At 42.9% G+C, this 12,451-nt stretch overlaps 1 protein-coding gene across 3 annotated transcripts in view; it reads left to right on the forward strand.

Annotated features, from left to right (window-relative positions):
- The window catches only part of mettl15 (methyltransferase like 15), a 60,780-nt gene extending 49,366 nt beyond the window's left edge, over positions 1 to 11,414 (forward strand). For 2 of the 3 annotated variants that reach the window (XM_046349183.1, XM_046349182.1), the window contains exons 5-6: positions 4,105 to 4,283; positions 9,419 to 11,414. In XM_046349183.1, coding sequence (XP_046205139.1) covers positions 4,105 to 4,283; positions 9,419 to 9,852 — 613 coding nt within the window. In that variant the 3' untranslated portion in view covers positions 9,853 to 11,414. Of the gene's footprint in view, positions 1 to 4,104; positions 4,284 to 8,713 lie in introns of all 3 variants that reach the window. The other variant, XM_046349184.1, reaches the window with a different exon arrangement.
- The last annotated feature ends 1,037 nt before the right edge of the window (positions 11,415 to 12,451 follow it).

Raw genomic sequence — 12,451 nt, forward strand, 5'->3', positions numbered from 1 at the left:
GGAAAATAAGTATTTGGTCACCTACAAACAAGCAAGATTTCTGGCTCTCACAGACTTCTTCTTTAAGAGGCTCCTCTGTTCTCCACTCGTTACCTGTATTAATGGCACCTGTTTGAACTTGTTATCAGTATAAAAGACACCTGTCCACAACCTCAAACAGCCACACTCCAAACTCCACTATGGCCAGGACCAAAGAGCTGTCAAATGACACCAAAAACAAAATTGTAGACCTGCACCAGGCTGGGAAGACTGAATCTGCAATAGGTAAGCAGCTTGGTTTGAAGAAATCAACTGTGGGAGCAATTATTAGGAAATGGAAGGCATACAAGACCACTGATAATCTCCCTCGATCTGGGGCTCCACGCAAGATCTCACCCCGTGGGGTCAAAATGATCACAAGAACGGTAGGCAAAAATCCCAGAACCACACAGGGGGACCTAGTGAATGACCTGCAGAGAGCTGCGACCAAAGTAACAAAGCACACTACGCCGCCAGGGACTCAAATCCTGCAGTGCCAGACGTGTCCCCCTGCTTAAGCCAGTACATGTCTGAAGGTTGCTAGAGAGAATTTGGATGATCCAGAAGAAGATTGGAAGAATGTCATATGGTCAGATGAAACCAAAATATAACTTTTTGGTAAAAACTCAACTCGTCGTGTTTGGAGGACAAAGAATACTGAGTTGCATCCAAAGAACACCATACCTACTGTGAAGCATGGGGGCGGAAACATCATGCTTTGGGGCTGTTTTTCTGCAAAGGGACCAGGACGACTGATCCGTGTAAAGGAAAGAATGAATGGGGCCATGTATTGTGAGATTTTGAGTGAAAACCTCCTTCCATCAGCAAGGGCATTGAAGATGAAACGTGGCTGGGTCTTTCAGCATGACAATGATCCCAAACACACCGCCCGGGCAACGAAGGAGTGGCTTCGTAAGAAGCTTTTCAAGGTCCTGGAGTGGCCTAGCCAGTCTCCAGATCTCAACCCCATAGAAAATCTTTGGAGGGAGTTGAAAGTCCGTGTTGCCCAGCAACAGCCCCAAAACATCACTGGTCTTGAGGAGATCTGCATGGAGGAATGGGCCAAAATACCAGCAACAGTGTGTGAAAACCTTGTGAAGACTTACAGAAAATGTTTAACCTCTATCATTGCCAACAAAGGGTATATAACAAAGTATTGAGAAACATTTGTTATTGTCCAAATACTTATTTTCCACCATAATTTGCAAATAAATTCATAAAAAATCCTACAATGTGATTTTCTGGATTCTCATTTTGTCTGTTATAGTTGAAGTGTACCTATGATGAAAATTACAGGCCTCCCTCATCTTTTTAAGTGGGAGAACTTGCACAATTGGTGGCTGACTAAATACTTTTTTGCCCCACTGTGTGTGTGTGTGTGTGTATATATATATATATATATGCACATTGGAATTTGTAGTCTATCAATCTATCCTTGCCTCCGAGGACTTTGACAGTGATTTGACATGAGCTTTTCAAATTGACAGGTATTATGTTTCTGCGGAGAGGAACGGCAATTGTTATTGTATAATCGATAGGATTCCGCCGCATCAGCCAACCCTTACAGCAGCAAAATGATCGATACATCTCACAGTAGCAAAGCAGAGTGGTTCATGAACTAGTATATCATGTTAGTGTTTGATGAATGAATGAGTCACTCTTGCTGTTGTAGATGAACAATATATTAGGGCTTGCATCTGTTCTTTATCTTTACCACCCATTTACACTGTAAAAACCCATCTCGGTCAATTATGTGGTTTATTTTTGCCCCATTTGAGGAACCTCAAAGGTAATGTATTTTAAACACTATTTGAAGCTACACATTTTTGTCTCTTATGATAGTATAAACAGACAGGGAGCAAAACATCCTTTGTTTTTAGGTTATGATAAGGTATGACAATTGTACTAAGTTCAGTAAAGCATTTTGTCATTAATATTCCTTTACATTTTTTTTATTACATTACCCTTGTTCTGTTACCCGAGTTGAAATGACCAATGAACCTCTTTCAATAATTGTTCATATGGCAGATCTCAAGTTTATACAGTTGAAGTCGGAAGTTTACATACACTTAGGTTGGAGTCATTAAAACTATAGTTTTGGCAAGTTGGTTAGGACATCTACTTTGTACATGACACAAGTAATTTTTCCAACAATTGTTTACAGACATATTATTTCACTTAGTGGGTCAGAAGTTTACATAAACTCAGTTGACTGTGCCTTCAAACAGCTTGGAAAATTCTAGAAAATTATTTTTTGGCTTTAGAAACTTCTGATTGGCTAATTGACAACATTTGAATCAATTGGAGGTGTACCTGTGGATGTATTTCAAGGCCTACCTTCAAACGCAGTGCCTCTTTGCTTGACATCATGGGAAAATTTAATGAAATCAGCAAAGACTTGTAGACCTCCACAAGTCTGGTTCATCCTTGGGAGCAATTTCCAAACGCCTGAAGGTACCACGTTCATCTGTACAAACAATAGTACACAAGTATAAACACAATGGGACCACGCAGCCGTCATACCTCTCAGGAAGGAGACGCGTTCTGTCTCCTAGAGATGAACATACTTTGGTGCGAAAAGTGCAAATCAATCCCAGAACAAAAGCGAAAGACCTTGTGAAGATGCTGGAGGAAACGGGTACAAAAGTATCTATATCCACAGTAAAATTAATCCTATATCGACATAACCTGAAAGGCCACTCAGAAAGGAAGAAGCCACTGCTCCAAAACTGCCATTAAAAAGCCAGACTACAGTTTGCAACTGCACATGGGGACAAAGATTGTAATTTTTGGAGAAATGTCCTCTGGTCGGATGAAACCGAAATAGAACCGTTTGGCCATAATGACCATCATTATGTTTGGATGAAAAAGGGGGCTGCTTGCAAGCCGAAGAACACCATTCCAACTGTGAAGCATGGGGGGTTGCAGCATCATGTTGTGGGGGTGCTTTGCAGCAGGTGGGACTGGTGCACTTCCCAAAATTGATGGCATAATGAGAGAGGAGAATTATGTGGATACATTGAAGCAACATCTCAAGACATCAGTCAGGAAGTTCAAGCTTGGTTGCAAATGGGTCTTCCAAATGGACAATGACCCCAAGCATACTTCCAAAGTTGTGGCAAAATGGCTTAAGGACAACAAAGTCAAGGTATTGGAGTGGCCATCACAAAGTCCTGACTTCAGTCCTATAGAAAATCTGTGTGCAGAACTGAAAAAGCTTGTGCGAGCAAGGAGACCTATAAACCTGACTCGGGTACAACAGCTTTGTCAGGTGGAATGGGCCAAAATTCACCCAACTTATTGTGGGAAGCTTTTGGAAGGCTACATGAAACGTTTGACCCAAGTTAAACAATTTAAAGGCAATGCTACCAAATACTAATTGAGTGTATGTAAACTTCTGACCCACTGGAAATGTGATGACAGAAATAAAAGCTGAAATATATCTTTCTCTCTACTATTATTCTGACATTTCACATTCTTAAAATAAAGTGGTGATCCTAACTGACATAAGACAGGAAATTTTTACTAAGATTAAATGTCAGGAATTGTGAAAAACTGAGTTTAAATGTATTTGGCGAAGGTCTATGTAAACTTCCGACTGTAGATAGTCGTCTACACTGTCTATTTCAAGATCTACTGTACAGGTGATGTTTGTGTGCCTGCGCCTTTTCTATGCATTCCAATCTGTTGAGGCGTATGTGGAATTTTAACATGCAGAGGTCAGCATTGATTTTTCCTCTGACATAACCTTTTGCATTTGTTTTCCAGCACAAACTAAAACGACACATGATATGTATGATCATTGGCACGTTATTCATCTAAAGCTTTAAATGTCTTTCCCTCCAAACACTTTGGTGTATTTTTATCCACATTAATTATGTTTCTCTAACGAGATGTACCGAGAACCTGTCGATGAGTAAATGGAGACAAATGAACTGGCAAATATAGACATATGGCTCTGCCACTGGCTACATCTCCCTTGTTAGCCACAGAGGTTTTCAGCTGTGTCTGAGATATGTCGGACTTCGCCGCTGTCAGCAAGGACGTGACGTCAAGCAGCCTAATTGGGCTCCTCTTTGTGCGTAGGTACCCCGACATGCCCTGCGCCGCTGACGTTGTGAACGCCTTAGATCAACAGGCGCTTGCGTCCATCCTCACTGCCTATGGGGAGGAGAGGCATGCCAGGAAAATAGCCTCTGCCATGGTGGAGGCACGCAGTGTCTACCCCATCACCCGGACACAGCAGCTGGCCAGCGTGGTGGCAGGTACCCTCATTAATTCCCTACATCGTCTTAGAGGCTCAGTGCAGAAACGGTAGGGAAATATTAAGCCCCCGTCTCCCTGTGGGACCTATTTGTCTAGGGGAAAATCACGATGGCTCTAATCTCAAGCATCATCCTCTCCTGTCTGGATTTTGGATGCCTCTCGCACCCCATTCCTGATGAGATTACTAGTAATAAGGCGGAGAGATGCGTAGGGTGCGGCTGCCGCTCTGACAAGAGAGAGTGACTACCTCTCTTTTTCACACGAGCCCCCATTCTCCCTTCCCTTACTCCCGTCTTCCTCCTCCCCTTTGTTGCTTTTGATTTTGTTTCCCACCCTGTCTTATTTTATGCCCATCCCCGCAGCCCGTCTCGTTCACACACATGCACACACACTCATGCACACATTGAGGATGTATCATCATTTTTTAATGCATTTAAAATATATATTTTTTGCTTCCCTCTGAGAGCTAGAAAGAGAGGTCTTCTCAATGGCTGTTACGGAGCTAGGCGCTACGTGCGTCACACAGGGAGAACAGGTGTGAGGGAGGACAGCTGTTTGATCTCTTGAAGAGCAGAGCGAGTCACCAGCAATCTTTATTCCAATCAATCCAAGAGGTCCTGACTCGTGCGGGTCCCAGGGGTCAGCTAGGCTGCTGGTGACACCGTTGCCTAGGGAAGAATGCCATGTGGGCGGAGGGGAGGGGAGGTTGTATTTGTGTAAGGGGGCACACTTTGTAGCGCAATGGTTGGGGGTGTTCAGGACCGAAATGATAGTGTGCTATAGATTTATTGGACGGGTCTTTCTTTTTCTCTCTCCACCTCTCTACCTTTTTGCAGGCACACTTCGATCAGAAGGCAGATCTGTTAAGCCTCATAGACTACAGTGACAGGAAGCCTTCCAGACTGTTTGTCCATGTTGGGGTGAAGAGCTTGTTTTGAGCCAGGGCTCAACAATGTGTTTGCTACCAGTAGCCCTGCAGCTCTTCTGTAAGGAGTAGTAGCCCTGCAGCTCTTCTATAAGGAGTAGTAGTCCTGTAGCCCTTCTATAAGGAGTAGTAGCCCTGTAGCCCTTTTATAAGGAGTAGTAGCCCTGTAGCCCTTCTATAAGGAGTAGTAGCCCTGCAGCTCTTCTATAAGGAGTAGTAGCCCTGTAGCCCTTCTATAAGGAGTAGTAGCCCTGTAGCCCTTCTATAAGGAGTAGTAGCCCTGCAGCCCTTCTATAAGGAGTAGTAGCCCTTCTATAAGGAGTAGTAGCCCTGCAGCCCTTCTATAAGGAGTAGTAGCCCTTCTATAAGGAGTAGTAGCCCTGCAGCCCTTCTATAAGGAGTAGTAGCCCTGCAGCCCTTCTATAAGGAGTAGTAGCCCTGCAGCCCTTCTATAAGGAGTAGTAGCCCTTCTATAAGGAGTAGTAGCCCTGCAGCCCTTCTATAAGGAGTAGTAGCCCTGCAGCCCTTCTATAAGGAGTAGTAGCCCTGTAGCCCTTCTATACGGAGTAGTAGCCCTGCAGCCCTTCTATAAGGAGTAGTAGCCCTGCAGCCCTTCTATAAGGAGTAGTAGCCCTGCCTTATACATTTCCTTTCCATTCACCTGTATTATGAAAATGTAGTGACGTACTAATTCAAATAGTTCCTGCCTCAATAGAGCCATTCAGAGTTAATTGTACTGAACGTAATTCCGAAATTTGAATTAGATTCATCTGTTTATTATTGTGGTCCTTCTGTAGCTCAGTTGGTAGAGCATGGCGCTTGTAACGCCAGGGTAGTGGGTTCGATTCCCGGGACCACCCATACGTAGAATGTATGCACACATGACTGTAAGTCGCTTTGGATAAAAGCGTCTGCTAAATGGCATATATTATTATATTATTATTATTATTATTATATTATTAACCTCTTTAGCAGAGCTAGCTAAAGGACATGGATCTGATTTCATGAGGAGAAAAACACCACAGAAATAGACAAACCAGTCAGATAAATATGACTTAACCAACCCATAGGTTATAAAAATTGATATGAATACAACTAAATATTTTTGGGGTATGATGAACAAAATCTACAATCCACTAACAAATCAAATATTAGACTATTATAATTAATTTTGTGTGTTTAGCTTACATACATTTGCATAACACAATCATGCAGTTTTGCTTCAGTTATGGCTCCAATATATTAATTCTAAGCCGATTGTCGCCCAACCCCTTCCCTGCCAGAGTCAACAGTAATGCCTAATGAGTCCTCCCTACCCCCTCTCGCTTGCACCCCAGCATCTATTTTGTTACAAATTAAGCAGTGGCGGTTGGGTTGTTGAAGGTGTTGAGACACCATAATGACAGGTACCTTGAGAGCCTTTTGCTCCCCCCACTCACTCCCTCCCTCCATACATCCCCTTGTCTCTCTCTTCCTTCTTTTGTGTAAACCCACACAGCTGTGGCTGACTGAGGCCCCTAAAATGTTTTCATATATTTTTTAAAAGAACTCCTAACATATTATTATGGAGAGCAATCCATTTAGCCCATATAGCAGGGGTCAGCAACACGTTATTTTGTCAAATAAGACCGTAATATCCAGGAATTCAGCTAAAAATGTGTTTAATTCTCAACAACAACAAAATGTTTTATATATATATATATATATATATATAATATGTCATGGCTCAATGTAATCAAGGTATGAAATGATTGTTATTTTCAAATACAATCTCTTTTTAGGCTAAGGTGTGGTCAATTTGCAGTGTAAAACTATTCTAATTATGTTCCGGCCCCCTGACCATCCGTTCCGACAAAAATAGGCCCGCGGATGAATCTAGTTGTCTACCCCTGCCATAAAGGCTCTGTTATTCACTGGGTCAGAGTGGTGCATCCAACCACTAATGCATCTCAAATGGACTCACAGTGTTGAGAGTTAACGCAGCAGAGTGAACAGGCACATCCTTGATATGGTGATGGACACAGCTAGTGAGAATAACGGAACTGGTTGTAGGAGTGTGTGGCCTTTCAACTCAACATTCACTCACGTGACTGATGCGGTTAGTAATGGCTGTTTGCCTCTCAATAAATGCATTGTGTCAGTGTGAAGTTTGCCCAGCTAAATGGACACCCTAGTTTTCTTCAATTACAAATGAACAGCCCTTAGAATTGCAACGCTGTGTTGATTTCTAAATCACACTTTTCCAGGGTTAAACAACATCAAAAGAATAACATTCTAATGTGAATTCTAAGTCAAGTTGAGAGAATGTTTTCTATCCTCGTCATGGTGTCTGCAACTTGGTGACATTTGGCGGTGGTGTTTCACTAACCACAGACTGTGAATGAGGCGGTGGTTTCAGCTCACAGAAACGAATCATCACCACGGCACAAGCCCAAGCTCCACGGAGAGTTCACGAGCAGTCCGTTGCACTCATGCCTCAAGCCCTGACAATATTAATGATGTAATACATCCTCAAGTGCCTCACTGCTTTATAGAACACAGGATTTATGAACTAATAATCAAGCATCAGTCTGAAATACTCTTGTGCATAAACAGGCAGCGTACGGCTGCCTAGGAATGGTACTTCCAGGACTCCGAATGAAGCCATGTACTTTGGATCCCTTATCTTTAGTGGTGTGTTGTTCCACAGTGCAGTGCTGTCCTTATTGAGAAGTAATTGCTGTAATATTATTGTGAAGTGAATGCCTTTCCCTGACCCTCTTTATAGAAACAAATGAGATGGAAAATAACATATACAGTTCAGCGATACCCTTTCATTTCATAGCAAGACCGAGTCCATCACGACCAGACAATCACCAGGGGTAACATCACCTGAAGAAGAAATTTATTTAAACAAGGGCATTCTTATGTTTCTTAGACTAAATTATTCGTTAATAATTCAGCTTTTTTGTAATTCTTCCAGATTAATTGTCAGGGTTGTAGCAAATAACATTAGACAAACATATTTTTAGATGATTATTTATCCATTAGCGATGAAGACAAAGTGATTGGTCTTATAAAATGGGAATAACCACCACATTCCAGAGGGGTTTCAGAACTCCGCTGCCTCCAACAGGTCTGGAGGATTTGGTGTCTGTTTGGCAATGCTATTTGTTCAGCCTGTTCAGTTGATCAATGAGATTGTTTGGATATAGCTAGATTTGTGTTAGCTTTCCCAGTCTGCCTGTTTGTGGCATCGTTGCTTTTTTCCCTCATGCACTCTAGCTGTGGGACCCTTGAAAGATGAATTAGAGAGAGAACAACTTGGTGAGGCTGGGCCACGGCCGCAGCGCAGGTTTTCTATTGATTGCTGGGTGACTCACAGTCAGTGCTGTCTAACGCAGGAGGAGAGAAATGCCACACTGCGCTCTCTCCCCCTCTCTCTCTTGCTTTCTCTCTTGCTTTATCTCTTGCTCTCTCTCTTCTCTCCTCTCCTCCCCCCGCGCTCTCTCTCCCGCCCTCCAGGTCTTCTCCTCTCACGTACACACACGGGCTGGGTCCTACGTCAATGCTGGCATTACTCTGGACATGGGACACCAAAGCTCCAGATAGGAAACAGAGCAGCGCTTCAGCAGCCAGGAAGGCACTGCAGTCTGGACCCCTTGCCTGTCAATCAGTGCCAGGGAGCAGGGAGGAGTGGACGTGCTCTTCACCCAGCACAGATTGTTTTGTGGCACTTCAAACAGTACCAAATGCAAACATGACCATCTGAGCTTACTTGAACACAGTCTGTCTGAACATGGCGTCATCAAACCACACAAGCAAAGGCAACCATTATAGGCTATTTGCTAGAAATGGGGGGGATGAAAAGAGAGTAATCTGAGTGAGAACCACAACTTTATTTTCAATATTATCACAAGCACCTGTTTATTTACAGGTTTTACTTACTGTCATTGTCAATCACATATTAAAGCTGCAGCCTGGACAAGATATGGGAAAATGTGGCTATGATTGGGGCTTATTCAGACTGCGAGTTAGGTTAAAAACTAAGCGTCATTAGAGAGCTGAGAGACTTTTGGTCTGTTGCTGAGAACCACGTGTCTCCTGGATAGAATGTGAAACATTTCAGGTATGCTGCTCTCAAGACGAATAACATGCTTCCTGCGCTATATAAATGCTTCATGTCAACTGTTTGATTTATTTAAAATAAAAGCATTTCTTTGTCTCTAGGATCTTTTGCTGCCGGCGCTCTCTATGCCCGCAAAGATCGGCTTCAGCGACCCTCACACGTTGCCACCAAGACATTTCAGGCGCTGCGTATGTTTGTCAATGATGAGCTGAATGAACTGCATGCTGGACTCTGCACTGCTCAGACAGTGCTTAAACCTGGCGGCCGCCTCTGTGTGCTGACCTTCCATTCACTAGAGGACCGCTTGGTAAAGCGTTTTCTCCATGGAGAGGATGTAGGTGCCCCACCCCGCCGGAGTGTCCGTCAGAGAGTCCAGCGATGGGAGGAAGAGGAGGAGGAAGAAGAGAAGGGTGGGGAAAAGGACAGTGGTCACTGGGTTGACCTGCAGAGAGGGGTGCTGATGCCACAGGCAGATGACGTACTGGAGAATCCACGGGGACGCTCAGCCAAACTCAGGGCAGCATTCAAACAATAACCCTCTGGAACTTGGCCTCAACCTGCACCAATTAAATCCTCCTTGTTTTTAACTAGACTACAGAACCACCAGGCTGGTCTTCGTCAGACACGACCATACTGATCATATCCAGGCACAGTCTCACTGGTGTCGGTTGGGTGATATACAGAACAAGTGCCTTGTTAATGGTGGAACGCTGAGGCTGACTGGTATTTAACTGCCATGCACTAACAGTCAACAATCCATGTAGGCATGTGCTCTTTAGTTCGTAGTATACTGTGTGTTGGCACAGAGTTTTTATTTCATTTAGTTTAAGTGATTTGTGTACCATTTTTGAAGTATAGGAAATACAATTGTGCTGAAGCCTAAGTTGAAGATAACAAAGGTTAAGATAAGGATTGTAATATCCCATAACTATTTGCATAAATGATAAATAATTAGAAAACAAAGGGGCCAGCTATGCTAGTTAGCAACGGCGCTGATCCCATGAATCTGTTTATTTTTAGAAATATTCTAATCTGGGTATCTTCAACCTAGGCTGAAGCCAGAGATACAGAAGACAAAAAGTCTCTCACTCACTCACTCAATTTGTACTGCATTACTTTATGGCTGAGCTGACAACGTTGCATGCAGTAACAGTTCTGTCTTGAATTCTGAGTTTCCTCAGTTCTCCCCGTTGGCTGAACCCATAATGTCTTTGCTCTTTTGACTGATTAATTCATCAGAACAATGTTGCCTCCAACTGACTGATGAGTATCCAGATCAACGGATGTAGGCACTAACCTCCCTCACTGATGTCTGTATACTCCAGCAATGAGATAACAACTTCCTAGGTAGTTTTGGCCGAATGTGTACTGCACTGCATGAATCAGTAATGTCTTTAAATACCAAGTGACTCAAGTGTCAAAAGTGGTGGTGAATGAGCGGATGACTGTTTCGTTCATGAGCCTTCTCCTCCAACTGTTAACAGATGAGGTGTTTTGATCTGTGCTATTGGACTTTGTCTATTTGTAATTGCTCCATCAAGAGGTTCAACACTTTTCTTCCCCTCTGCCTCGTTCTGTACACTCTAAATATACACTTCTTGTTACCTTGGAAACTAAACAGCACAAGTAACATTTAACTGTGTTTAAATGTGTTTTCTGTTTTAATCTTCTGCGAAACGATGCCGTATGTAGAATTTTGACGCCCCTCTCTTTGAGGTCAGTCAACGTCACACAGTCGTCATGGTTATTTGAATTCAATTTGAAATAAGAATGGTAATCCTGTTTGATCTGGTCTTTAATGGATGGTCCAAGGGTTCTAAGCCCCTTACTCTGTAGACCCCCATTTCTCCCATCTAATCAGGAATGATTCAGACATGGAATACCTGGTGTTTGGAATCTGAATTCAAAACTAAAAATGTGATTCTCCCTTTTGATGACCCCTATATAACTGTGACTCATAATCGTGCAACTGGTGACAATTCCAACCATAAATTATTCTATAGATATCCGTCAGCACCTGTACACATCATCTGCCTTTTCTTTCCTGTATACCCTCTCTGCCACCTGACCAAATTAAAGCTTTCTTCAGTTCTCCCAAGTTTGTCTAACTTGAACCAATTTAACAAACTTTGCTTTGTTTCTACCCACTTCTCATAACCTGTCAACTTTTGTATTTTGCTAGTTAGGAATGAACCCTCAACACGTAGCAAATTCCACATTCTTCTTTACACTCAAATCTATCATGTATTTTGTATTAACTAAAGCTGTCAAAAATTGTTGTCAGGTTTCTCTGTTGTACACTGCATGCTCTTGTTTATTTTTATTTTATTTTACCTTTATTTTACCAGGCAAGTCAGTTAAGAACACATTCTTATTTTCAATGACGGCCTGGGAACAGTGGGTTAACTGCCTGTTCAGGGGCAGAACGACAGATTTGTACCTTGTCAGCTCGGGGGTTTGAACTCGCAACCTTCCGGTTACTAGTCCAATGCTCTAACCACAAGGCTACGCTGGATCCCGATTTGGCACTATTAAGACTTGTAACGTACAGTTGTGGCCAAAAGTTTTGAGAATGACACAAATATTAATTTTCACAAAGTTTGCTGCTTCAGTGTCTTTAGATATTTTGTCAGATGTTACTGCTCCAAAAATATTTGGCTCACTGTGCGTTCAAATGCACTCACACCTGCCTGCTGCCATTCCTGAGCAAGCTCTGTACTGGTGGTGCCCCTATCCCGCAGCTGAATCAACTTTAAGAGACAGTCCTGGCACTTGCTGGACTTTCTTGGGCGCCCTGAAGCCTTCTTCACTACAATTGAACCGCTCTCCTTGAACTTCTTGATGATCTGATAAATGGTTGATTTAGGTGCAATCTTACTGGCAACAATATCCTTGCCTGTGAAGCCCTTTTTGTGCAAAGCAATGACGACGGCACGTGTTTCCTTGCAGGTAACCATGGTTGACAGAGGAAGAGCAATGATTCCAAGCACCACCCTCCTTTTCAAGCTTCCAGTCTGTTATTCAAACTCAATCAGTATAACAGAGTAAACTCCAGCCTTGTCCTCGTCAACACTTACACCTGTGTTGTTATTAACGAGAGAATCAATGTCAGTTGGTCCTTTTGCGGCAGGGCT

Source organism: Oncorhynchus gorbuscha, linkage group LG05 (assembly GCF_021184085.1).
Source record: "Oncorhynchus gorbuscha isolate QuinsamMale2020 ecotype Even-year linkage group LG05, OgorEven_v1.0, whole genome shotgun sequence".
Lineage (NCBI taxonomy): Eukaryota > Metazoa > Chordata > Actinopteri > Salmoniformes > Salmonidae > Oncorhynchus > Oncorhynchus gorbuscha.